The sequence below is a fragment of the Peromyscus leucopus genome, chromosome 8b (assembly GCF_004664715.2).
Source record: "Peromyscus leucopus breed LL Stock chromosome 8b, UCI_PerLeu_2.1, whole genome shotgun sequence".
NCBI classification, from domain to species: domain Eukaryota; kingdom Metazoa; phylum Chordata; class Mammalia; order Rodentia; family Cricetidae; genus Peromyscus; species Peromyscus leucopus.
In genome coordinates, this window is record NC_051086.1 from 45434339 (window position 1) to 45461909 (window position 27571).

General features: G+C 49.3%; 1 protein-coding gene across 2 annotated transcripts in view; it reads left to right on the top strand.

Annotated features, from left to right (window-relative positions):
- Positions 1-4974: 4974 nt before the first annotated feature.
- The window catches only part of Trpv2 (transient receptor potential cation channel subfamily V member 2), a 25603-nt gene continuing 3006 nt past the window's right edge, over positions 4975-27571 (top strand). The window contains exons 1-15 of one of the 2 annotated variants that reach the window (XM_037200741.1): positions 4975-5126; positions 5524-5615; positions 7876-8169; positions 10614-10747; positions 12747-13037; positions 14112-14410; positions 18886-19059; positions 19301-19456; positions 20058-20156; positions 20664-20734; positions 21347-21512; positions 23028-23094; positions 23610-23938; positions 24883-25010; positions 25801-25880. In XM_037200741.1, the coding sequence (XP_037056636.1) occupies positions 7979-8169; positions 10614-10747; positions 12747-13037; positions 14112-14410; positions 18886-19059; positions 19301-19456; positions 20058-20156; positions 20664-20734; positions 21347-21512; positions 23028-23094; positions 23610-23938; positions 24883-25010; positions 25801-25880 (2185 nt within the window). In that variant the 5' untranslated portion in view covers positions 4975-5126; positions 5524-5615; positions 7876-7978. Of the gene's footprint in view, positions 5127-5208; positions 5616-7875; positions 8170-10613; positions 10748-12746; positions 13038-14111; positions 14411-18885; positions 19060-19300; positions 19457-20057; positions 20157-20663; positions 20735-21346; positions 21513-23027; positions 23095-23609; positions 23939-24882; positions 25011-25800; positions 25881-27571 lie in introns of those variants that run through there. The other variant, XM_037200740.1, reaches the window with a different exon arrangement.

The window sequence follows — 27571 nt, forward strand, 5'->3', positions numbered from 1 at the left end:
GATTAACTGGTTTCTAAAGGATCCCCTCCTTGATCTCTTCTCCCCTTTCCCTTTCTTTATTTTCGGTTTTGTTGAGACAGGATTTCTCTGTATACCCCTGGCTGTCTTGTAACTCTCTCTGTAGACTAGGCTGGTCTCGAACTCAGAGGTCAGACTGCCTCTGCCTTCTGAGTGCTAATTCAAGGCATGCACCAGAACTGTCTGGCTTTTTTCCCCTTTTCAGTAACTGAGATTACGGAGTGGCTACAGAGGAGCCTTGGATACAATTCCAATCTGATAAGATAATATCATGGGCCCTATGGGTACACAGGCAGCTATGACAGGACTATTAATACAAATGAGGTTTCTTGTGAAATATCTAGCAAATTACGTGTTTATGGCTGGGAGGGAAGAAAGGCCATATATACTTGGCCTTAAGCATAAGTCATTGCTATTTTAAAATTCTCATTTGAAATATCCCTATATAAGAGAAATATTGTTTTATGCTGAGTATGGTGGTACATGCCTTTAATCCTAGCACCCAGGAGGTAGAGGTAAGTGAATATCCATGGGTTCAAGGGCAGTCTGATCTGCAAGTTCCTGGCTAGCCAGGGCTACATTGAGAAATCCTGCCTCAATGAAACAAAACAAAACAAAACAAAACAAAACAAAACAAACAAACAAACAAACAAAAAACTCTATTTTGGCCCCTTCACAGAAAATGTTGTACTTGAGCCATATATGGATCTATTAATTTGTTTAAGTGTTTTGTCCGAATGTAAATGTTTGTATGTGTACCATGAGCATGCCTGGTGCCTGAAGAGACCAGAAGACCTCTGATCTCTTGGAACCTGAGTTATGAATGGTTTGAGGTATCCTGCAAGTGCTGGGAACCAAACCTGGGTCTTCTGCAAGATCAACAAATGCTCTTAACTGATGAGCCATCTCTCCAGCCCATTGAGCTAGAATTCTTGACTCCCAGCTTCAACCAGACTCCAAAGTGAGGGATTTCTTTCTCTTTCCATTCCCTGGTGGTTCCTCCTTTTTCTTGTATAAATAAGGCTGCTGCTATAACGTTTATGTAGTGTTTGTGCTCTCGTGTTCCATTTCTTTTAAGTACATGCTGAGGGCTGGAATTTCTGGGTCACATGTTAACTCTATATTTAGTCTTCTGGAGAAACAGTCACTATGTTTTTATCATCTACCAGACTGCAACTCCTCCAGATCCTTGCCAATGCTGTTTTGTTTGTTTGTTTGGTTTTCTGAGACAGTTTTTTTTTTGTGTGTGTGTAACAGGCCTGGCTGTCTTGGAACTTGCTTTGTAGACCAAGCTGTCCTGAAACTCACAGAGATCTGCTGCCTCTATCTCCTGAGTTCTGAGATTAAATATGTGTGCCACCATGCTGGTTTTGTTTTGTTTTTTTGTTTTTTAAAGACAGGACCTCACTGTAGCTTAGAATGGCCTGGAATTTATCATACATACATACTGAAATTCTTTTAGGCTTGCTTACAAATCACTGTAACCTTTTTGCCAGCCTCCTGAGCCCTGGAATGTCAACTAATGTCAGGCTTCATTGTGGATTTTTGTTGTTTCATAAATACATTTTAAAGATATTCTTAAATGTATATATGTAGTAAAAAATGTTAATGTTGTATGATATTTTGTTAGGTGTTCTGACAAATAAAGCTTGCCTGGAGGTCAGAGAAGCAGAGTAGCCACAGTCATTTCTTACCTCTATGAATCCTCAGACTCAATGGAGGGCAAGATCCTTTCTCTGCCCACCTTACATTCCTGTCTCTGCCTCTCTAATGCTGGGATTAAATGTGTGAGCCTCCACGTGCTGGGATCAAAGGCTTGAGCCTCCCAAGTGCTGGGATTAAAGGTGTGTGCCACCACTGCCTGGTGTCTATGGTTCACTAGTGGCTAGCTCCACCCTTTGATCTCCAGGCAAGCTTTATTTGTCAGAATACAAAACAAACAAAATATCATACAACAGGGGGGACTGCCAGCTCACAAATAATGATACCGAGACTTATTATTGATTATGAAAGCTCTGCCTTAGCTTCGGCTTGTTCCTAACTAGTTCTTATAACTTAAATTAACCCATTTCTCTTCATCTGTGTGCTGCCCCAGACTCATTTACCTCATCTACGAACTCATCTTGCTTACTCTGTGTCTCATGGAGTCTCCTCGAGACACCTCAGACCCTTCTTCTTCCCAGCATTCTCTCTGCCCTGAAAACTCTGCCTAGCCAATGTCCATTCAGCTCTTTATTCCCAATGGGAGTAATACATATTCACAGTGCCCAAAAGGATTCTTCCATAGCAGAACTAGAGTCCTCTAGAAAAAAAACAGATTCTTAGTTACTTAGTTACTTTTCTATTGCTGTGACAAAACACAGTGACCAAGGCAATTTATGAAAGAAAGTGTTTAATTTGGGCTTACATTTTCAGATTTTCAGAGGGTGAGAGTCCATGATGGTGCGGCAAAGGCATGGAGGCAGGAACAGCTGAGTGTTCACATCTTAACCAGCAGGTAGGAGGCAGAGATGGAACTCTGGCAATAAATAGCATGAGTCGTTGGAAACCCCAAAGCTCACCCCGGGGACACACCTCCAACTAAGCTGAACCTCCTAATCCTTCCCAAACAGTTCCATCAGCTGGGGACCAAGTTTTCAAACATGAGCCTAGGCGAGATATTCTCATCCAAAGCACCACAAGCTGCTAGCTCTTAACTGCTCACTCATCTCTCCAGCCCCTTGTATTATTTATTATTAATTTGTATTGTATGTTTATATCTGCATGGTGCATGTGTGCCACAGTGCACATGTGAAGGTCAGAGAACAACTTTGTGGAATCAGTTTTCTCCTTCCACATTTAAATGGGCTCTAGGGATCAAATTCAGTTTACCAGGATGGCATGACAAACACCTTTACCTGCTGAGTCCTCTCACTGGCTTTATTATTTTAAAGGTAAAGCCACAGAATAAAGCTAAAAAAAAAATTTCTACATCCCGCTCTGCTGCCCTCAGCAGCCAGAAGAGTTCTTCTTCAGAGACTTTGTTTGACTTCATTCAAGGTGAAGCTGGATCCTTAACTTCGCTTCAGAAAATAATTTCAGGAAAAGCTAATATGAAGCAACCATTTTAACAAAACAGAGTTTATAGCCAGTTGGTGATGGCGCATGCAGGCGGGAGGCAAAGGTAGGCGGATCTCTGAGTTCGAGACCAGCCTGGTCTATAGAGTAAGTTCCAGGACAGCCAGGGCTACACAGTGAAACCCTGTCTCGAAAAACAAAACTCAAAAACCAACCAACCAATCAGCCAACAAAAAAAAACAGAGTTTGTTCAAAGGAGATTTTAAGCATAGATTTAAACATTTATAAAGTCGGTTGGTTAAATGCTTCTATACAGTTTGGGTCTTGATGCAAGGAGTCACATCTTGGGCCTTGCACATGCTAAACCAATGCTCTAGCGTTAAGCTACGCTTCCAGTCCTAAATGTATTTGAACAACCATGGGTTGCTAACTATGCCATTATGGGGGAAGTGAACACAGCACAAATGAGCTTCCACCAGGGGCAAGGCAAGTGTCATAGAGCATATTTCTAGGACCACCCCTCCCTCCCAACCCAGCCTAGGGTCTGGGTCTACTGTGAGGCGGTGATGTTTAAGCTGAGAGAGAATAGGCTGGGAAGCAGCGGTGGAGTTCTTGCCTAGCATGTTCGAGGCCAAGCACAACAAACCAACAAGGAAACAACAGACACAGGTAGAGATTGTCTAGAGCTAAGGTCAGTGTGCATGTGGTGATGATGGTGGTGTTGCCATATGCATTGCATGTGTGTGCTGTGTGTGTGTGGGGGAGTGGTGTGTGTGGTGTGTGTGTGTGTGTGGTGATGGTGGTTGCTATATGCTTACTGTGTGTGTGTGTGTGTGTGTGTGTGTGTGTGTGTGTGTGTGACGGTGGTATTGCTATATGCATTGCATGTGTGTGCTGTGTGTGTGTGTGTGTGTGTGTGTGTGTGCTCCTGGCAGGTGGGACAGCTTATGCTACAGAGAGGATAGGACATATTGGGGACAGTGAAGGATATTCAGAGAGTCTAGAGCCATGGCAGACACTATTTACTGAATTTTGTCTTATAATTGACTCATCTGAAAGGTGACCAACCACGGCGGCACACAACTCTAATCCCCACACTGTGAGGGAGAGGCAAGAGGATTGCCACAGTTGGTCTACATATCAAGACCCTGCCTCAGATGAAAGAGTACACCAAACGAAAATCTGAGTAGCTGCTGTGGCTCATGACTGCCATGCTGGATGGTACAGGTTTGGAGTGTGGGCTGGTGAAGGTGGCGGACCAGGACAGGGTGTCTGGATGGCATGAGGTTGTTGTACCAAGTCTGCATTTTATTCTGAGTACTATGGAAAAGTAGCTTTGAGTGGAAGAGTGGATTGACTTGGCGTTTATTTATTTGTTTGTCTGTTTATTGTTATTTAGTTTTTCTTCATTTACTGATACCGGGGGTCAAACCCAGAGCCTTACACATGCCACTAAGTGCTAAACGCTGGCCCTTGGTTTATGTTTTTAGCAGGCCCCCTTAGTTGATCATATAAGATGAGGCGTGAGAGGAAGACAAATTTGGAAGTGTGGAGCTTTCTCAGGGGAGAGAAATTAGTGGTTTGGACCAATACCAATCACACAAAATTGTGGACATGGAACAAGGACAGAGGTCTTGACGGGGAGAGAGGGGAGAGAAAGGGAGGGAGAGAGGAAGAGAGGGAGGGGGTGGGAAGAAGGGGAAGGGAGAGAGGAAGCGGGGAGTGCGCGCGGGCGCGAGACAGCCCTAGTTCTCCAGGGCAGGACCGAAGTGTGCAATTTCAACCATTCCTGATGGCCTCCCTGTCCCCACCTGCTGGCTGCTTCTGGAAGTGCCTTTATACATGGAAACTGGAGCCTTGGGGGATCCCTGGGGTCAGGATGCTGAGGGAATCTCTCCCTAGATGGAAAGAAGGCTGGATGGGTGGGGCTGCACTCTTTGAGACAAAAGTCAGACTGAACCTCTTCTCTCCCCGTGGCTATCACACTCTTCTCTCCCTCGTTTGCGGGTCCGCCAGTTATGAACCTCACGACTGCTGGAGGGCACACAGTGGTAAGACCCAGGAGGGGTGGGGGGTCAGTGTACTGCGGAACGAATCCCACACCCATGCCAGCTCCCACCCGAGCCAAGGTCCCAGCACCCTAGGGCTGCCTCTGATCGCCCCAGGGGCTTCTCTGGCCATGAGTCGGGGTGAAAGTGCACCGATGAAGGGGCAGGGCGTGTCTCCCCAGAGCAGGGTGTGGCCAGTGGTCCAGAAGATAAATCTGATGGCCAGTCACCGGCCCTTCACCGGTCGGCGCTCAGCCCGCACTGGCCACTGTGCGCGACGAACAGGTTGAGGGTGGACACCACCGAGAGAGCTCGGAGCCGGCTGCGGAGGTTCCCGCAGCCCATTGCTGTCAGCGCCGGGCCGCGCCCCTCCCGGCTGCCTGCACTTCCTCTCTCTTAGTCCCCGCTGCCGCCGCCGGAGAGCCCCGCTAGGCTCGGCGATCCTAGTGGCCTGCAGCCTCCCGCCGCCACGCCTTGCCTTCAGCCTGCGTGGTAAGTCGATTGGCAATTTAGGGATGTCCTAGGGGGTTGCGCCTGGAAGTCTGACAGTGAATGATGATGGGGTGGCTCTCCGTGCATCTCCATCCTGGAGCAAGGGTCTGTGTGGGCTCCGGCTCCCGGGACTTCCAGGCCTCTTCCTCTGCTGCCAGAATGAGGATCCCAGGAGGTTGGGAAGAAGCCAGGGAGACAGTTGTTGCTGCTGGGGGGTGAAAATGGTGTCAGATTTGGACCAGGATTTTGGTTGAGGGCAGAAGCTAGGCTGCACGAAAGGAGGATGCCCATACTCTAATGTGGGCAGAAAGGTGGAGGGTCACAAATGCTAGTGGAGGTAGCCAGTCAGGTCCCCTGGCTGTGGTGGAAAACGCCCCACCCAATTCTTTGAGGCTACTGGGACTTCATCTCTTAACCTGTTCTCTTCTGTCCCTTCCTTCCACCTACCTGCCCCTACCCCTTTCTTCCACCCCGCTGTCCCCTGACCCGGCTCTGATTCTTGCCTTCCTGTTTCTGCACTCTGAGGAAGACAGAGGCTCCCCAGCTCTAACCAGGCCCAGACTGTGATCACGTGATGGAGGCTGTGGTTGCAGTTTTCTGATGAGGTTGAGGTTAGCAGTCAGCTAACCCCAGACCCAGTATGGAGTCTGAGGTGGGAAGGCAGATGAAGCTTGCCAGTCTAAAAAGCCCCTACAGAGGTGGCATCTATGCCCTCAGATATGAGTCAGACAGAAACGTAATTGGTCCCTGAGAACTAAAGGGGAACACCATGACATAAAGTGAGGTGGAAGCTGGCTTCCTTTTTCTGCGCCTCAGTTGTGCTGGCCCTAAAATTTGATAGTGGTTCAACTGGAGAATCTCCCTTTCTGCAATAAAGTGTTGAGTGGCCTGTCCTGGTCCGGCAACTGAAGTTTTATCTGTCTGAACCATTGGGCACCGGGCTTGATGTCTCATCGAGAAAGGGTGGGGCTGTGAACACAAACAGGGGTTGAGGTTTCTTAAATATCAGAAATTCCCAAGGGGGAAGCTAAAGACACCCATGGCTTCCTGAGAGGTAATATCAAGGGGGGGGGGGGGGACGCTTAACAGCACGGGGCAGAGCAGGCGGATCTCTATGAGTTCGAGACAGCCTACATGAGTCCAGAAGGGAAAGCTACGAAGAACCTGTCTCGAAACCCAAAAAAAAAAAAAAAAAAAAAAAAAAAAAAACAAAGGGACAACCCTGTCAGGCCCCTGCTTCCCAGCAGATCCTTTCTCTGTCATGGCTCATTGCCCCTCCTGTCTGGCTAACTGTGCTGTGGGGCTGCTTGCTCTTCCACCAACCCTCTCCTTTGTTTTGTGACAGGGTCTCATTGTATAGCCTTGGCTGTCCTGGAACTCACTATGTGGACCTGGCTGGCCTCCGCCTCCTGAACGCTGGGTCTAAAGGCGTGCACCACCCGGTGCGGCTCTCTCTTTTTTTTTTTTTTTTTTTTTATTTTTGTGTATGTGTATGTGTGTAGATGCCAGAGGTAGGTCTGGACTGTCTTCCTCATCACTCTCAACTTCGTTGTCCGAGCCAGGGTCTCTCACTGAGCTCACCCATTCAGCTAGATTGGCTGGCCAGTGAGGCCAGGGAGCCTCTTGTCTCTGCCTTTCCTCACTGAAATTAAAGATATGCCTCAGTGCTCGGCTTTTTCTGTGGGGACTGGGGATCCAGACCCAGGTCCTTCTGATTGTGTGGCAAACACTTCACTGATTGAACTATCTCCTTATTTCCCTCCCTCCCTCCCTCCCTCCTCCCTCTCCCTCCCTCTCTCCCTTCCTTCCTTCCTCTTAATTTTTGAGACAGAGTATACCAGGCTAGCTTAAAACTCTATGTAGCTGTGGATGACCTTGAACTTGACCCTCTTGCTCCTACCTCTTTTTTTTTTTTTGTTTTGTTTCTCGAGACAGGGTTTCTTTCTATAGCGCTGGCTATCCTGGAACTCACTCTTTAGACCAGGCTAGCCTAAGTGCTGGGATTAAAGGCATGCCCCACCACTGCCTAGTGCCTTTACCACTTTTTAAAAAGATATTTTATTAATTTATTATTTATTTTCTGAGCATGAGTGTTTGTGCACCACGTGTCTGGTGCCTGTGGAGGTCAGAAGAACACGTTGGATCCTCTGTAACTCCAGTTCCAAAGGGCTATATGAGCCACCATGTGGTGCTGGGATTTGAACCCTGGTTCTCTGGAAGCACTCTGTGCATGCTTAACAATCAGCATCCCCTTCCACAGGCCCCAGGCAAGCCTGCCCCACCGAGGCATGAGAGAGAAGGAAGTCCTGACATCTGCAGTCTCACAGAAGGTCCAGTTGTAAGGAGCATCGTCCTCTCTCAGTATGACTTCACCCTCCAACCCCCCAGCTTTTAGGCTGGAGACATCAGATGGCGACCATGAAGAAGACAGTGCTGAAGTCAACAAAGGAAAGCGTGAGCCACCTCCCATGGAATCGCCATTCCAGGGCGAGGACCGGAATTTCTCCCCGCAGATCAAAGTGAATCTCAACTACCGAAAGGGACTAGGCACCGGGTAAGGCTGCAGATTTGGATGGGACAAGAGAGGCTCCCACGCAGCACTCCAAAGTCACTCAGTGACCAATCCAGCACATGTCTTCCTCATAGACTGGCTGTGTTGGTTCCTAAGTCCCACATTCTACTCCCCTTGGGTTACTCCTTCCAGAATGTTCTCCATACTTGGCCTTCTGCCAAGATGATGCTCTTTGGTAGGGACACTCTCATTCAGTACCAAGTATGCAACTGACAGTCAAATCCCCCTTGCGGATGTTTTGACTCCCACCCATTATTGTCCCTGTGGTAGCTGGGGTGGTAGCTGGATCCACAGGGCATCCAGGGAGAGACAAAGACATCTGGAAATGTCTTGAGTGCGTCTCTGCTTTGCTCCAAAGCTGACATAGTCACTCAGGCAATGTGGACCCTGAGCATTGCAGACAGTAGGCTTCTGCTTATCGTCATCTGTGCTTTTAGTTTCCTGTGTTCTTGCTACCGATTAGACAGTGAGTTGTGGGGGTGTGGGGTGGGACTGCTTTCAGCCCTGCTAGGGAACTGTACTTGGCTTCCCAGAATCCTCACGGGCCAGCAAGACTGCCAGGAAAACCCATTTCTCCTTGCTCATCGCTGAGATTTGGCCACCAGCCTTGGCCCATTATGTTGTGTGTGCCAAAGAACTGTGGCCAGATTTCTGACGGCGTCACAGACAGGTGCGTGGAGGCATCTGTGAGGAGTGTGGCCGGCCTAATAGAGATAGCCTGGGCTCCACGATGCCCGCCCCCTCAAAGCCTGTCTTTGCTTTCCTATTCCTGCCCTGGTGGTAGGAAGCACTGTCCAAACGGCTGTGCATTTTCCAAGCAGACAGACCACACGGCTGCGGCAGAGCCCCTCAAGGTCATGTGGCCATGTGGCTAACTGGGTGACTGGTGCTCATCTAGACAGGATGATGCAGACACATACCTGTGTGGCGTTGCAGATGTGAGGGTTGGCTTTAGATACACCGTGGTTGCGTGGCTTCAAGTGTGGATGACCCCATTAGTCATCCTGTGTGTCAGAGTCATCAGTCTTTATGGGTCAGCTCATTCCACAGAGGACTTGCTTGTTTGCTTTCTTGTTCTAAGGCAGGATCTTGCCCCATAGCCCAGGCTAGCCCCCAATTTGAGGTGATCCTCCTTCTTCAGCCTCATGTGTGGTGGGATTACAGGCATGTGCTACTATGCCCAGCTTTCCAAGATGTTAAGCTGGGACCTAAGAGTCCCTAAATTATGGAGTAGCTGTCTTTCCTTAATTTGCTCTCTCTCCCCTCATCTCTTCTTTTTATAGTTCCAGGGGCCCCAGAGTTAGGCAGGCCAATGTGAGTACTGACATGACCTAGGAATGGGTTGCCTAGACTCATCTGGGGACTCAATGTGCTGTGTGCCAGGCCCACTGTATGGGCTATACACTTTGTTTGATGATATTTCCTTGGATCCTTCTAGTAACCCTTGACTATTTCCACTTTTCAAAGAGTAAAGGAAGTCAAGAGAGGTTAGGTGACCTCTGAAGGAGATGGGGCCATCTCACTAAGCACCTGTGCCCAGCGCAAGACAATTCCAGAGTGTTTCTGATGCGCCACAGGAGGCCTCTGCTGGGCTCTGTGGAAGAGATTTCCCAGAAGTGTGGCTTCTCAGTAAAACCATGGTCAGCCTGTGATATTTAGTGCTGGGTGAGCCTGATAGTTTATCTCTGGGCAGCATCTTGCTTGCCCATCGGAGACTCTCTCTTGGGGATGAGAGATGGGGCAGCCCCCCATGGCACCCCAGTTCTGCACTGTGTAACTTTAGGTAAATTGCTTTACTTGTTTGCCTAAAGGAGAAGGGTGACTCACTACCCGTAGGGCCGGAGTGAAGATGAATAGAGCAGACTTTTAACTAATGAGCAGGTGCTTTCTGAGAAGAAGGAGGAGGAGCTTTTCTCAACTTTTTCTCTGGTGCTGTTGATGGACTGAGGGCCTTATGCCAACCAGGCAAGCACTTCACTGCTGAGCTACATCTCCATCCCCGTTTCCATTTCATCTCCAAAGTCAGGGATGCATGCAGCTTTTAGTGTGCAGGCACCTCATACAACCCACAGAGAAACCCTGTCCAGACCCATACAAATGTTCGAGGGCCACTGCAAGGTGTGGGAGCTGAAGTAATCCCCGTGGGATAACGAGTCTTTTGAAAGATGATGCACTGGATGCTGATGTTGCCTGGGAGGAGTAGAGCCATAGTATTGCAGCAGATTAATGTCCCAATGGGTTTCTTCTCCTCACCTGGAGCTCTGAGCTTTAGGAGCCCTAGGAGAGAGAAGCCTTCCAAAGAATTCCTGTGTAACCCGAGGTGCAGTGCTTAGGGGTACTGACCATGCTCCCATGTATGAGGGGGCTTTGTGCAGGAGGGATTGTGGCCTTTCTCCAACATGAGTCACAAAACACATTCTCCACAGCCAGCAGGATCCAAACCGCTTTGACCGTGACCGACTCTTCAGTGTGGTCTCCCGGGGTGTCCCTGAGGAGCTGGCTGGACTGCCAGAGTACCTGTGTCGGACCAGCAAGTACCTCACTGACTCGGCATACACAGGTAGCCCCTTACCCTTTGGTATCCTTTGTACTGAGGATCAGAGAGGCGCTGTTCTCAGGGCTGGAGGGATGGCTCAGTGGTTGAGAGCACTGGCTGCTCTTCCCGAGGACCTAGATTAGGTTCCCAGCGCCCACACAGAAGCTAACAACCATTTATAAAAGCAGTTCCTGGAAGTCTGATGCCCTTTTCCAGCCTTCATGGGACTGCATGTACTATAAAATAAACACTCAGGAGGCAGAGGCAGGTGGATCTCTGTGAGATCAAGGCCAGCCTGGTCTACATAGCAAGTTCCAGGACAGCCAGGGCTACACAGAGAAACCCTGTCTCGAAAAACAAACAAAAAAATTCCAAAGGGAAAAAAATGTGTACTCTAGAAGATTCAAATGGTAAAGAAAAGGTGTAAGGCCAAGAAACAAAAAAAAGCCTGTCACCCCGGGCCATTGCTAATGGCTTGGCATCTTTTCAGATTTGTCCAGAAGATTATATATATATAAAGTGTTGCCACATGCAATAATTTATAATATGCTGCTCCCCTCTCTACTGGATACATCTTATTTATTTATTTGGTTGCCGAGATGAGGGTCTCACTAGGTAGCTCAGGCTAGCCTTGACTTTTGTCTCCCGCCTTAGCCCCCTGAGTGCTGCAAGGCTTGTTCTGCCACACCTAGCTTCATGGTCGGGTGATCTCGGTGTAGACTGAACTGCATTTAATCAATCAGTGCCTGTACAGGACTGCTCAGATTGGAGTCTGGGACCTCAACTTGCTACACGCTTGGCCCTAGGTGCGCTGAGCACTTTGTTTGTTATTCTCATAAGTTTTTTTTTTTTTTTTTTTTTTTTTATTTTTCGAGACAGGGTTTCTCTGCGTAGCTTTGTGCCTTTCCTGGATCTCGCTCTGTAGACCAGGCTGGCCTCAAACTCACAAAGATCCACCTGCCTCTGCCTCCCAAGTGCTGGGATTAAAGGCATGCACCACCACCACCACCACCACCACCACCACCACCACCACCACCACCACCACCACCACCGCCGCCCAGCTATTCTCATAAGTTTTTATAATAACCCTAGAATATTTCCTTTTATCCAAAAGGAAAATAGGCTAAAAGAGCCCACATCACTTGCTAAAGGAGTCAGAGTCATGAAGTGAGGGAACCATTTGCAAATTCTGCACTTTTTTTTTTTCTCCAATAGGGGTTTCATATAGCCCAAGCTAGCCTCAGCTATGTAACTGAGGATAACCTTGATTTTCTTTTTGTTTTAGTTTTTTCGAGACAGGGTTTCTCTGTATAGTTTTGGTGCCTGTCCTGGATATCGCTCTGTAAACCAGGCTGGCCTCAGACTCACAGAGATTCACCTGGCTCTGCCTCCCGATTGCTGGGATTAAAGGCATGCACCACCACCGCCCAGCAACCTTGATTTTCTGATCTCGCTTCCACTTCCCCAGTGCTGGAATTACAGGCATGTGCTACCATGACTGGCTTGATGTGGTGCAGGAGTTCAAACTCAATATCCTCAGCCCTGCCCTGTATATTCACGGAAAGATAATGAATGTCACAGAGTAGTGTGGTGGCTCATGCCTTAGATCTCAGCACTTGGGAGGCAGAGACAGGTGGGTCTCTATGAGTTCGAGGCCAGCCAGAACTACAAAGTAAGACCCTGCAATAAAACAAAACACACACACACACACACACACACACACACACACACACTCCACCACCCAAACTCCACAGAGATAATGTTACATGTGTATTGAATTATGCCCTAGAAATTTGGTGTTAAGGCAGAAATTGTAGTCAGGCCTGGTGGTATTTTAATGCCTGTGTTCTGGAGTCTTACTATCTTGCAGCCAAGCTATGTTCCCACCAGTTGCACATAGCAGCGATCTTTTTATATCCTCCCATGGGATACTCTGGAGCCTAGATTTGCAGTACAAACTGGCAGATGGTCCAGCCTTGCTGGGCCTGAACATTGCCTATGCCTTCCCCTTCTCTCTCTGCAGAGGGCTCCACGGGGAAGACGTGCCTGATGAAGGCTGTGCTGAATCTTCAGGATGGGATCAATGCCTGCATCCTGCCCCTGCTGCAGATTGACAAGAATTCCGGCAATCCTCAGCCCCTTGTCAACGCCCAGTGCACTGATGAGTTCTACCGCGGCCACAGTGCGCTGCATATTGCTATAGAGAAGAGGAGCCTGCAGTGTGTGAAGCTGCTGGTAGAGAACGGAGCAGATGTTCACCTCCGGGCCTGTGGCCGCTTCTTCCAAAAGCACCAAGGAACTTGTTTCTATTTTGGTGAGGGAGCTTTTCTTAGAGGCACAGAGTGGGTATCGCGCTGTCCAAGGTCACATGGTTAGTGGTTGGCAGAGTTGGTCCTGGAGCCCAGTCTGCCTGCTTCTAACCAGACTAATTAAATTACAACTTGTTTAAGGAATGCTTGATCTCCTTTTGGCCAGGGAAACTCAGCATGTACCCAAGTCCAGACTAGGGAGGGGATGGGCTGCAAGAACTAGTCTGTGCTAAGAGTCAGTGGGCAGATCCAGGCTGTAACTCGGTGGAGCATCTGGTTGGCATGCAAAAGGCCCTGGGTTCGACTTTTTAAAGTATGTGTGTGTGGTACATATATTAATACTTGTTGATGTGTGTTCAAGTGAGTATGGAGGCCAGTGTGGATTTCAGGTGCTCTCTCTCTCTCTCTCTCTCTCTCTCTCTCTCTCTCTCTCTCTCTCTGTCGTTGTTGGCTTTTTTTTTTTTTCTTGGTCTTTTTTCTGTGTAGCCCTGGAACTTGCTTTGTAGACCATGGTTGCCTCAAACTCAGAGATGCCTCTGCCTCCCAGGTGCTGAGATTAAAGGTGACATCATATCCCACTGTGACGGTCACTTTATTAAAAGAGCTATGGCCCCATCCCCCTGGGCTCCATTTTTAATAATAACAAGACCTGACCTACTACTACCACCAAAAACCAAAACCAAACCAAAAACCCACCCAATCAAAACGGACATAATCAAGGAGAATTTGCATTAAGGGGTAGTGAGTTGACTCTGTCAGAGGAGAATGAAAGAGGCAAGGAGGAGGAGACCTGTTGTCTGCCTTTCACTCTTCCTGATCTGCTTCAGGAGACCTGGCCTTCTGCTCGAGGGCCAGGAAGAGTGGCAGGTGGAAGCCAGAGCTCGAGCTGCCTTTTGTGTTTGTTTGTTTTTGTTTTTGAGACAGGTTTCTTTGTGCAGCTTTGGAGCCTGTCCTGGAACTCACCCTGTAGACCAGGCTGGCCTCGAACTCACAGAGATCCGCCTGCCTCTGCCTCCCGAGTGCTGGGATTAAAGGCATGGGCCACCTGCCCAGCTTCAAGCTGCCCTCTTGCTCCACAGGTGAGCTACCTCTTTCTCTGGCCGCGTGCACCAAGCAGTGGGATGTGGTGACCTACCTCCTGGAGAACCCACACCAGCCTGCCAGCCTCGAGGCCGCTGACTCCCTGGGCAACACAGTCCTGCATGCTCTGGTAATGATTGCAGATAACTCGCCTGAGAACAGTGCACTGGTGATCCACATGTATGATGGGCTTCTCCAAGTGGGGGCCCGCCTCTGCCCCACGGTGCAGCTTGAAGATATCTGCAACCATCAAGGCCTCACACCTCTGAAGCTGGCTGCCAAGGAGGGCAAAATTGAGGTGAGTACTGTTCCCTATCCTGCAGGAATCAGGCAGTCACTTTACATATGTATATAATGCATTCCGGTCCCTCCCACCCTGAGCCCTTCATTATCCATCCCCCCCACCCTTCCTGTCAATCGGTCCCCTTACATTCCTTTCTCCCATTCAGTTCTTTTTGTCTTGTCTTGTTTAACTGAGTTTAAATAGGGTCATCTGTGCGATCATAGGTTTCAAACTATCCATTGGTACCTGGAAGGCTCACGGGATGACAATGACTGCCTCTTCCCAAGAAACGACATTTTAAAAAAAGATTATTTTTATTTTACGTACATAAGTATTTTGTCTGTATGAACATATGTGCACTGGGAGAATGCCTGGTGCCTATGGAGGCCAAAAAAGGTGCAGTGACAGATGACTATAAACTGCCATGTGGGTGCTGGGAACTGAACCTTCATCCTCTGCAGAAGCATCAAGTGCTCTTCACCACTGAGTGATGGCTCCAGCATCCGGGAGATAGCTATGTCAGTTACTGCTGTGATAACAGCAACATGATCAAGGCAACTTGGAGAAGGGTTTATTTGGGCATAGAGTTCCAGAGGCAGGAGTCCATCACCATCAAGGTAAGGAAGTGTGCCAGCAGGCAAGCATGGTGGCCGGAATAGCAAGTTGAGAGCTCAACAGCCAAGCAGGAAACGGAGAAGGAACTGGGAATGGTACACAGCTTTCAAAGCTCAAAGCCCACCTGCAGTCACGCATGTCCTCCAGAAAGGCCACACCTCCTAAACCTACCCAAACAGCATCACCAACTTGGTAGAACCAAATATTCAAACACCTGAGCATCTGGGGGACATTTTCATTCACACTAACCCAATAGCTTTTTTCCCTACATTTTGTCTCATTTGCTATTAGGTTTTTTTCAGATTTTACCTACTGTGACATTCACATTTTTTTTCTCATTATACATAAGCTTTAAAAACTAGCCGGGCGGTGGTGGCGCACACCTTTAATCCCAGCACTCGAGAGGCAGAGGCAGGCGGATCTCTGTGAATTCGAGGCCAGCCTGGTCTACAGAGCGAGATCCAGGACAGGCTCCAAAGCTACACAGAGAAACCCTGTCTCGAAAAACCAAAACCAAAACCAAAAAAAAAAAAAAAAAAAACAAAAAACACTATATGAAAAACAATGATATGGTTGGGGCTGGAGAAGAGGCTCATTGGTGAAGAGCACATATTGTTCTTGTAGAGGACCCAAGTTAGATTGCCAACACTCACATCAGGCAGCTCACAACTGCCTGGAACTCCAGCCTCAGGGAGCTGACCTCTGTCACTTCCCTAGGTATGTACACAGACACCAGTACACATAAAAATAAATAATATTTTCCTTAAAGTATATGGTCACTCAGGAAGCGGAGACAGGTGGCTCTCTATGAATTCTAAGTCAGTTTGGTCAATATAACAGGTTGCAGGCCAGCCAGAGCCACAGAGTGAGACCTGCTTCAAAATAACCAAAGAATCCACCAGTTAATCAATCAACAAAAAGAAAAAAAGATGGTAGTAGGTTTTTTTTTTGTTGTTCTCTGTGTTTTTGATATGTAGAATTTAAAGTATTCCTATGTGTGTGGTTTGGCATGGTTGCCTATAGTCTCAGCTACCTGGGAGGCTGAATCAAGACAATCACTCTAGCCTAAGAGTTCAAGACCAGCCTTGGCAATATGGTTAGTCCCTGTGTGAGTAACCAAACCAAATGGCACTTTTGTGTATACAGGTGGAATTATCTTTTCCTTTAAATTTCTTGGTTTTCCTATTACTTAACATTTTCTACAATATAGTTATTGAATGAAAAAAAATACTTTCTACAAGATTATATATGTAATATTTTAATATGTCTGCATGGGTATCTGTGTACCACATGCATGCCTGGTGCCCTTGGAGGCCAGAAGAGGGTGTCAGTTCCCCTGAGACTGGACTGATAGATAGTTGTGAGCTGCCATGTGGGTGCTGGGACTTGAACCTGGGTCCTGTAGAGGAGCAGCCATTGTTCTTAGTCACGGAGCCATCCCTCTGGCACCAGTATTGTACTTATATGTACTTGCTACATGTGTTTATTAGTTACTTTCCATGTTGTTATACAAAACACCTGACAAAAGCCACTAAGGAAGGAAGGCTTTGGCTCACACTGAGGATACCCATCACCGTGGCAGGGAAGGCAGGACAGCAGGAACATGAGGCGCTGGTCACATCGCAGCTGCAGCCAGGAAGCAGAGAGAGATGAACCCTGGTGCGCAGCTCACTGTCTTCCTTCTATTTAGCCCAAGATCCCAGCCATGGGATGGTGTCATCATCCACATGTAGAGTGTGTCTTTCCATCCCTATTGACCTAATCTAGACAATTACTCATATATATGCCCGGAGACTTGTCTCTTCAGTGCTTCTAGACCCTGTTGAGAAGATTAGTCATCTCGGTATGTAGCTTGTAGTGTATGTTATATAATAACACGATTATGCATGTGTTATCATTATATATCATACACCTATCTATATTTTATTCCAGACTTTCGCAATTTCTTTCTTTCTGCTTGTTTGTTTTGAAACAGAGTCTTATCAGCCTAAGTCACCCTTGAACTCTATTTATTCACATTTTATTGTGTGTGTATATAAATGTGAACACATGCCATAGCATGTATATGGAAATTAGATGGTGACTTGCGGGGGTGGCTCTCCTTTTCTGCCATGTAGGTTCCATGGATTAAACTCAGGTCATCAGGCTTGATAGCAAATACCTTTACTCTTCCTGATCGCTCACCTTAGTCTCCCCAGTGTCAGGATTATAGGCATGCATCATTCATACATGGTGCTGCTATTTATTTTTAGCTTACTTAAAATTTGTTTTAGATTTATTTATTTTATGTATATGAGTGACTTGCCTGCAGAGGTAGGAAGAGGGTATTGGATACCCTAAAACTGGAGTTATGGATGATTGTGAACCACTATGTGGGTGCTGGGAACTGAACCAGGGTCCTTGGTAAGACGAACAAGTGCTTTTAACCACTGAGTCATCTCTCCAGCCCCTATGGTTTTATTTTTAACGTCTAAAACTGAGTTGTTTGAAAGTACTTTGGGTAGAAAGAATAAGCATTGCCCAGCTCTCCTTTTCCCTCCCAAGTGCCTTGTGAGGCTCTACATTTTATTCTCAGGATGTTTCATATCACACACAGAAGTGTGCATATAGCCAGTGTTAAGAATGAGGGCTATTTATTAAGACAGGGTTTCTCTAGCTATGTCTGTCCTGGAACTGGATCTGTAGATCAGGCTGGCCTTGAACTCACAGAGATCCACCACCACCGCCCGGCTCAGATGGGGTTATTTTTTAGGTCAAAATAAAATAAACATAAGTAACAATTTTAATACTGTATCCTGCTCTCAACTCCTGGTGCTCTTGCGGGAGCGTGTGCACCTGTCTTTGTTGTCTAAAGGCCTGGCTGGGGCTGCAGAGATGGTTCAGCGGTTGAGAGCACTGGCTGCTCTTCCAGAGCAGAGTTTGATTCCTGGCACACACAGGGCAGCTCACAACTGTCTGTAACTCCAGCCCCAGGGGTCAAATAGTTTCTTATGTCCTCCGTGGGTGCTGCACATATGTGGTGCACAGACATACATGCAGGTGAAACACACACACACACACACACACACACACACACACACACACACACACAAACAAACAAACAAGTACCTTTAAAGGCATAGTTCTGGGGCTGGGGAGGTGGCTCAGAGGTTAAGAGCACTGCCTGCTCTTCCAGAGGTCCTGAGTTCAATTCCCAGCAACCACATGGTGGCTTGCAACTATCTATAATGAGATCTGGTGCCCTCTTCTGGCCTCCAGGCATACATGAAGGCAGAACACTGTATACACAAATCAATCTTAAAAAATATAACTCGGTGGTGGCTTACGCCTTTAATCCCAGCTCTTGGGAAGCAGAGGCAGGCAGATCTCTGTGAGTTCAAGGCTAGCCTGGGCTACAGAGTGAGTTCCAGGAAAGGCGCAAAGCTACACAGAGAAACCTTGTCTCAAAAAACAACAACAACAAAAAAACCAAATTATATATATATATATATATTTAAAAAGGCACTCCCCAGTCTGCATCCTTCTTGTCTTCATTCCTCATGTGTGAAATTAAAGAACACACACCGCACACATATATACGAATAACATGGTGGTCTCGGATTTCAAGTAACCTCACGTCCCCTGCTGGGATCTCTGCTCTATCTGAGGAACTCAGGAAAGAAGTCCACGGGAAGACAGAGCCAAGCTGCCTGTCAGCCTATGCATATGTGGGCATGTAAACCTGACAGTTCACCCTTGGTTGGATATCTGTAAGAGCTGAAACATGCTAGGACCTATGTGCTCTGTGGGGGCCCACCATGTTGTCTGGCCCTGGCATAGCGTTAATGCAGGGAAGGTGACTAGCAGGTGAGTGAGCTCATGTGACTGCCCTGCAGATTTTCAGGCACATTCTGCAGCGGGAGTTCTCAGGACTGTACCAGCCCCTTTCCCGAAAGTTCACTGAGTGGTGCTACGGTCCTGTCCGGGTATCACTGTATGACCTGTCCTCGGTGGACAGCTGGGAAAAGAACTCGGTGCTGGAAATCATCGCCTTTCACTGCAGGAGCCCGGTAAGTCCACGGGCTGCTGGGCTGCCTAGAGATTCTGGCAAAGGGCAAGCCTTCCTCCACTTCATAGTACAAGCGCTGGAACGGAGGCACCTGGGAGGGAGGCGCCTTCCAGGGGTCCTGGGTCTGGAACCTGTTCCGAATTTGCTCTTCTCCATCTCCCTTGGCCCTTGCGTGGAGCCTGCCACGAAGTGGGTGCTGTGTCCTTCCTACCTTGTGCTTTGATTCTCCCTTTCCCGCCCAGCACCGGCACCGCATGGTGGTTTTAGAGCCACTGAACAAGCTTCTGCAGGAGAAATGGGATCGACTTATCCCCAGATTCTTCTTCAACTTCGCCTGTTACTTGGCCTACATGCTGGTCTTCACCATTGTTGCCTACCACCAGCCTTCCCTGGAGAAGGCAAGAGCTGGGTGGGGTCGTCCCGGGGCACACCTGCTAGAAGCAACCCTGGAGTGGGAAGGGGCAGGAAGCACCATCCCAACCTACCAAAGATGACATGGAGGCTTAGGTGACTTGAAGGACATACCCAGAGCTCTTGGAAACAGTCCCTTAGGGTAACAACAGCAACGATAATTAATTCTTACTGAATGCTTGCCAGATGTGAGTCAAGAGTCTCAGTGGTTAGCATGTGTTAACTAATGACTGTTCACAGCACCCTCTGGGATGAAGGACTGTCCATTCTTAGTTTACTACTGAGGTCAGGGAGAGGCGCAGAAAGGTTAATATATTATCTATGGTAATAAAAACTCGCAGTGGTAGAGATGACCTGAGGCCAGAAAATCTGGTTCCAAACCCAATGCTAATAACCGCTCTATCATATGCTTCTCAGGGACTGGAATCAGGGCCCTGCCCCAGAGCCCATGTCCTCTCTGATGCTCAGAGGGGCCTCTCCACAGTGAAGGCTCAGAACAGTTTCTCCCCCAGGGCTCTTGGACAGCTAGCTGTCGGGGAGGGGACCCAAGACTCTAGGTCTTATGAGAGTGTTCGTTTGTCCCTTCAGCCGGCCATTCCCGCATCAAAAGCGACTTTTGGGGATTCCATGCTACTGCTGGGCCACATCCTGATTCTGCTTGGGGGTTTTTACCTCTTACTGGGCCAGGTAAGGACCTCCTTCCTGTTTCTCCAGTGTAGCTTCCAGTTCACCAGGAAGCAACCAGAACTTCACAGGGAGTTAAGTATACTCTATTCACTGCTGGGAAAACAAATTCCCACGCAGGCCGGGACCATCAGGCCAGGGGTGGCCCCACCCACAATGGACTAGGCCCTCCTCCATCAATCACTAATTAAGAAAATGCCCTACAGGCTTGCCTGCCTACAGCTTGATCTTACTGAGGCATTTTTTTTTTTTTTTTTTTTTTTTAGTTAGAGTTCCCTCAGATGATTGTGGCTTGTGTCAAGTTGACATAAAACTATCCAGCACAAGCTACATATGGAGGTGGGGGTGGTGAGGGAAAGGCTATACAGTATTAGGCACTGAGGTGGGTTAGCCAGGTGGCCATAACTGGAAGCACGTCGGGGAGCTGCAGTCCCGGCCACAGGGGCAGCCTGGCTGCGCTCAGATCTGAAGAGCAAGTTTCACACACTCTGACCTCTCTCTCCTCCGCAGCTATGGTACTTTTGGCGCCGCCGTCTGTTCATCTGGATCTCATTCATGGACAGCTACTTTGAAATCCTCTTGTACGCGCATCTCTCCTTTCCCATACTGTCTCTGAGGTCTGGGTGTGGCGGGTGTGGCAGTGAGCACCAAGCTGGTTGTGCAGGCCGGGACCCAGGACTCCAAGTTGTTCTAGGCGGCAAGGATAGGAGTGTGTGCCGGACCTGGGACCCCTGGCTCCCGGGCAGCGTGGTTGGGCCCTGTCAGGTTCCCATCTTTGCCTAGCCTCTTTCCATGGAGTGTCTCAATGTTTGATTCAGGTATCATGATTACAAGTGGGAAGCCTCCAGGCAGTGGTGGCACACGCCTTTAATCCCAGCACAGGCGAGGCAGAGCTAGGCAGATCTCTGTGAGTTCGAGGCCAGCCTGGTCTACAGAGTGAGTTCCAGGACAGGCACCAAAGCTACACAGAGAAACCCTGTCTCAAAAAAACAAACCCCAAACTAAAAAACCCAAAAAAACCAAAACCAAGTAGGAAGCCCAGAGCATAAATGAATAACTTGTCCAGGATGGAGGTCAGGCTATGATTGATCCAGCTCCAGACAGATGGAGTCCATCTGAGGTGGTAGAGGCAGTCAGGGGTGGGGCTGTTGCCTAGTGGCCCGGAAGTTGACCCACATCTCGTCCCCACCCAGCCTCGTCCAGGCTCTGCTGACCGTGCTGTCCCAGGTGCTGCGTTTCGTGGAGACTGAATGGCACCTCCCCCTGCTCGTGTCATCCCTGGTGTTGGGCTGGTTGAACCTGCTTTACTACACACGCGGCTTCCAGCACACAGGCATCTACAGTGTCATGATCCAGAAGGTGAGAGATGGGGGTGGACCAGGCGCACCAGACTACGGAGGCCCGGACGCCACCTCCCACTAGACTCCTTTTGGCCTCATGAGGCAGGAGCTGTCCTCTCTACAGCTAACCTGAGCAGAAGAGAGCATGAGCTGTAAATGCCCATGTGCCATTTACCCACACACTTGCCCAACATGACTGCAGGCGTGGGCCTGCATGTACCTGGATGTCTTCCTACATATGCAGATGCACACACACATACACTTGTTGGCAGGTGTCCACATAGGAACATGCGCATCTTTCATAAAGGAGCAGATGATATTTTCATGGGCACTTATCCATTTGTCTGAGTCTTGGGACATGGGGACATTCGCATCGGTCTGCACCCATTTATTTCACAAGTGTTTAGGAGCGTCCACCATGGTCCTGGTTCTTTCTACGTAGGGAACACAGCAGTGAACAAAACAGACAAGTCCTTCCTCTTTTGAAGCTGATGTTCCAGTGTGGGGAATGAAATTGCTAAGAACACAGTTTAGGATATTGCTGACTACAAGACCCCACAGAGGAAACACACACAACAGTGTTATGGAGAATGACTGGGGCAGATAGGACTTTAGATGGTGTACAAAACCCTTTCTGAAGAGGTGTTTTTTTTTTTTTTTTTTTTCTGTGTAGCTTTGCGCCTTTCCTGGAACTCACTTGGTAGCCCAGACTGGCCTCAAACTCACAGAAATCCGACTGCTCTGCTCCGAGTGCTGGGATTAAAGGCGTGCGCCACCACAACTCGCTTTTGTTTTGTTTTTTGAGACAGGGTTCCTCTGTGTAGTCCTGGCTGTCTTGGAACTTGCTCTGTAGACCAGGCTGGCTTCGAACTCACATAGATCTGAGATCTGCTGCTCTGCCTCCGAAACACTGGGATTAAAGGTGTGCACCACCCACCACACCACCCACCACCCCTCAGCTGAAGAGGGAGTTTTTATGTTTTCTTTTGATGCAGTGTAGAGGATGGGACTCGGACCCTTAGACAAGCTAGGCAAGCACTCTACCTCTGAGATAGACCCACAGTCCATTAGTGGTGACCTGGAAGGATGAGTCAGCCACCTCAGAGTGGAGGGGGAAGCATCCTCTTCAGAGGGAACAATACAAGTGGAGAAAAAGAACCAGAGCAAGTGGACGATGCTTGAGACAGCCAGGAGACTGCAATGCCAAGCAGGCCAAGAGTGGGGGAGGGAGTAGGGAGCAGGTGGGTGCCTGGGGTTTAAAACTTCTGGTAAAATAGGGACCGGGACCGGAGGAATAGTTCAATGGTTAGGATCAAAGTCAGACTCACATGCCTGCGGGTAAACACTTTCACCCACTTTCACCTGAGCTGGAGGCAGATTCTTTTAAAAGCTCCTTCTGCTCAGAATGACCTGTGTCTGTGCACACACTGTCTGTGGGAGGGGTGTGTGTACAAAGGAGCCCACTTATGGGGTGTAGGGTCCGTATGCTGGGGGCCATTCACCCAGTCCTTCCCCTCGGGCTCATGTGTCCCAGGTCATTCTGCGAGACCTGCTCCGATTCCTGCTGGTCTACTTGGTCTTCCTTTTCGGCTTCGCTGTAGGTAAGGACTCTTTTACACTCTGAGTGTGTGTGTTCCTGTGTAGTCCACGCATGTGTGCGAATGTGGGTCTGGGAACTTACGTACATGCACGCAGAGAGACCTGCGCAGGAGGCAGGGTGTCTTCTGCTACTCTTCTCTGTCTTATTGCCTTGAGACAGTGTCTTTTACTGAACTGGAAGCTTGCTGGTTTTTAACTGGCGTGGTCAGTGAGCTCTAGGAATCTGTCTTTCTCTGTCCTGAGAGGCTGGGGATAACCACAGGCACACACAATTCTAAAATTTTTAAATTTTATTTATTTATTCATTTATTTATTTTGTGCATGCGTGCGTGCATGCGTGCGTGCGTGCATGCATGTGTGCATGCTCACACACATGGGGAGGGAGGGAGGAGGGGGAGGGGAAAGTGGTTCTCTTCTTCCATCAGTGGGACCTGGGAAATCAAATTCAGGTCATCAGATTTGGAGGCAAACACCTCTACCCACTGAGCATCTCCCCTGCCTTCTCACTTACCTACAGCCCTGGTGAGCCTGAGCCGGGAGGCCCAAAGGCCCAAAGCTCCTGCAGATAACAACACCACAGTGACAGAACAGCCCATGCTGGGCCAGGAAGAGGAGGCGGTCCCGTATGGGGGCATTCTGGATGCCTCACTAGAGCTCTTCAAGTTCACCATTGGCATGGGGGAGCTGGCCTTCCAGGAGCAGTTGCGCTTCCGTGGGGTGGTGCTGCTGCTGCTGCTGGCCTACGTCCTTCTCACCTACGTTCTGCTGCTCAACATGCTCATTGCCCTCATGAGCGAGACCGTCAACAGCGTTGCCACTGACAGCTGGAGCATCTGGAAGCTGCAGGTATGGGCCCCGTGAGGCGCTCTTCTCTCACCCTGGGGACCCTGCGGAGGGCCCAGCACCCAGGCACATGGGCTCAGCCCAGCAGGGCCAGCCTCTAGATCGTAGCCATTCACTCCTTCATAGGGTTCTTATGAGGCTCATAGGAGCGTGGGAATAGGAAGTGTCCAGGACAGTGCCTGCCGCATAGCAGGTGTTCACTGAGTCGGTTACCATGATCCATTGGCATTATTATTATGGAGACAAAGTCTCACTATGTATCACCGACTGGCCTCCAACTCACAGCAACCCCCCTGCCTCAGTCTTGTGAGTGAGGGATGACAGATGTGAGTTACCATGCCTGCATATCAAGTGTCTTGAATGCCTATTACTGGTAGGGCTTTGCAGTAAGAGCCCCGTGGAGGACAAGACAAAGGCCCCTCCTGAGCTCCACACATGTAAAATACGGTTAGATTGATGTGGGAGGAGGGAAGAATGATCGGGAGGGTCTGATATCACACACACACACACACACACACACACACACACACACACACACACACACACGCACGCGCGCCCCTTAGAAGCATTAGCTAGGTCTTACTTGATGAAAGAAAGGCTGTGTAGGTTTTGGCCACGGAGAGCCTTGCCCTGGAGGTTGGACTCTGCTGCCTGCCACGTTATTATTGTCCTCGGGCCATTTCCTCCTTGAGTCTCAAGTGCCGGCACCAGTGGGGTCTGGGATGCCCTGTGATGTGTGTGACTGGGCATGCACATGGGAGAGGGGATACGCTCTGGAGTCTGAAGTGCCTAAGAACAAGCCATTATTAAGCACTCCTTATGTGTATGGCACAAACACCACCTGAGGTGACTTTTCCTTAGTTTACAGATGGGGAACCTTCTGTGAGGGCATCTTTCCTCCAGGCAGGGTCCCAGGCTGCTTTGTTTGATGTGTCCTTTGTCCCCAGAAAGCCATCTCTGTCTTGGAGATGGAGAATGGCTACTGGTGGTGCAGGAGGAGGAAGCATCGCTCAGGGAGGCTGCTGAAAGTGGGCACCAGATGGGACGGTGCACCTGATGAGCGTTGGTGCTTCAGGTGAGCCAAGAGGGCAGGGCGGGGCGGGGCCTGGATGACCCAGGATGGATCAGAGGTGCTGAGGAGAACCCGAGTACTCCGTCTGGGCGGGGAAGGTCAGGGATGCTGGATCTCAGAGATGCCCTCCCTGGCCCTGCTGCCGCTGCTGCTTGTGTGTTAGCCCGGCCAGCCCGGCCAGCCCGGCCATCCCAGTGGTGAAAACTTAAGGTCCCTCCCTGGTGATTCCTGACTTTCTCTCAGGCCAAGAAGCCAGTGTTCTGGGGTCACTCTGGCTACCCTCATCCCTAGATCTTCCGGTCTGATCTTGGAGCTATATCCCCTTGCATGGAAACCAAGCTTTTCAATGTTCAGAGAAGATGGGATTGAGAGGGAGTGTGGTGACTAATGCCCAGCCACAGCCGACATCTTTATGGGCAGCCGCTGAGCAAGGGAGGAGATGAGGGCTTTATCCCTGACAAGCAGCCCTGAGAGCCCACGACCTCAGAGACAAACCTGATCTCACTCCCAAGCCCCTGGTGGCTCTGGGAAAGCCAGACACTGCGAACAGTTGGGGAGAAGGCTGCCTCTTCCTCCACGCGGACATCTGGCCTTAGGGGTTGTAATCCAAGAGTCACAGGATCAGAGCTTGTGGGGATGTGGGTGGAAACAAAGAAAACAAAACCATCTTCCTCATTATCTGTACAGTCCGCTGGGAGGAGGAGGAGGTGATGATCCCTCCCAGGGGCAAAGCTAGGCTTTGCTAGGCTGCTGCTAGCTTCCCTGAACTTGAGAGTTGTTTTGTCAACTGCAGGGTGGAGGAAGTGAATTGGGCTGCGTGGGAGAAAATGCTCCCCACCTTGTCTGAGGATCCGTCGGGGGCGGGCATCCCAGGTGAGTAGCCTTGGGGCTGGCTCCCTTGCCCTGGTTCTTTCTTTCTTTCTTTTTTTTTTTTTTTTTTTTTTTTTTTTTTTTTTTTTTTTTTTTTTTTTTTTTTTTTTTTTTTTTTTTTCTTTTTTTTCTTTTTTTTTTTTTTTTTTGGTTTTTCGAGACATGGTTTCTCTGTGTAGCTTTGCACCTTTCCTGGATCTCGCTCTGTAGACCAGGCTGGCCTCGAACTCACAGAGATCCACCTGCCTCTGCCTCCTGAGTGCTGGGATTAAAGGCGTGCGCCACCACTGGCCCCAGCTTGCCCTGGTTCTTGTGAGTATGCGCTGTGGCTTTGCTGGTAACAGCCTTTGAGGGTCCCGGATGGGACTCAGAACCCTGTGTGAGCCATCTACTCCTCCTGTAGAGATTGGTGCCTTAGTCCTTCTCTATGGCAAGCCTGCCCTTCTGTCCTGTCTGGGGAAAGATTCTCAGCTCTTAGGATGCCCTGCCTTCTGCCTCACTCTGGCCTCTCTGCTGTCCCTGCCCTGGTTGTCAGTTGTACCCTTTGTCCAGACCTGGGCTGGATTTGGTTCCCAGCAAGGGACTAAGTCAGGGAGTATGTTCCCTCTACCCCCCCCCCACAACCCCATCCTATCCTGGCCTACTGCAGGGTGGCATTCCCTGGGCCCCTGCTTTGCTTGACAGGCCAGCCTACTTGACCTGAGATTTCTGCCACTACATAAGCCCCACCCCCTTAACCCCACAGCAGAAGTCACTTCCTGCCTCGTGCCTAAAAGCGCACGCCTTTAATCCCATCGCTGGAGAGGCAGAAGTGACTCTGTGAGTTCAAGGCCAGCCTGTTCTACAAATCCAGTTTGCAGACAGCCAGAACTGTTAAACAGAGAAACCCTGTCTCAGCGCGCGCGCACGCACACACACACACACACACACACACACACACACACACACACAGTCACTTCCTGTAAGTCTCTGTGGCATTTGGCCTTTTCTGTTCTAGCATAGTAAGAACCTTTCCTGTTTCCATCCCTCTGCCTCCACTAAAACCAGCTCCTCCCTCTCAACCTAGGGATGTTCTCCACAGCTTTCAGGGCTTCTCCTCAGTTTTCCCTTCTCTTTCCAGCCCTCTTCCTAATGCCCTCCCAAGTTGAGTGTGACCTGTAACAAGGAGGCTCCCGGCAGGCAGGCATCTTGCTGCCCTAAAGCCGACTGGTGTCTTACCTCCTCTCCCCACATTAAGGCTTCCTTTCTACTTTCTCTACCCCTTCACACAATGCCAGGGTAATGAGTCATTGTGCCCCCATCTGGTCCAGGTGTTCCATGCCCCAACCCCCTCCCCCCAAAACCCACCCCAGCTTGACTGCAAAACAGCTCTGGGGCTGCCCGAGCAGCAGGCAGCATGCACGTGGCTGCACTCTTCACACCAGATGGAGGATCTCTGCCCATCCCTCCTCTCCGACGCTGATGCCTCAGCCTCTCGGGCATCCCCTTACAGTTGAACCTCTGTAACCACTCCATTCTGGCTAACGTAAACAAGGACTTCACAGGGCCCACACGGCACAGTCCCGACGGGGAGCTCAAGGCCCAGAGCTGCTGTCTGACTCACTCCTCAGAGTTCTGTCAGCATGGTAGCACTCACGCTGTGGTACTCTTTGCTTTCTTGACACTTCCTTCTCTGCCTCTGTGCTCTCCTCTTT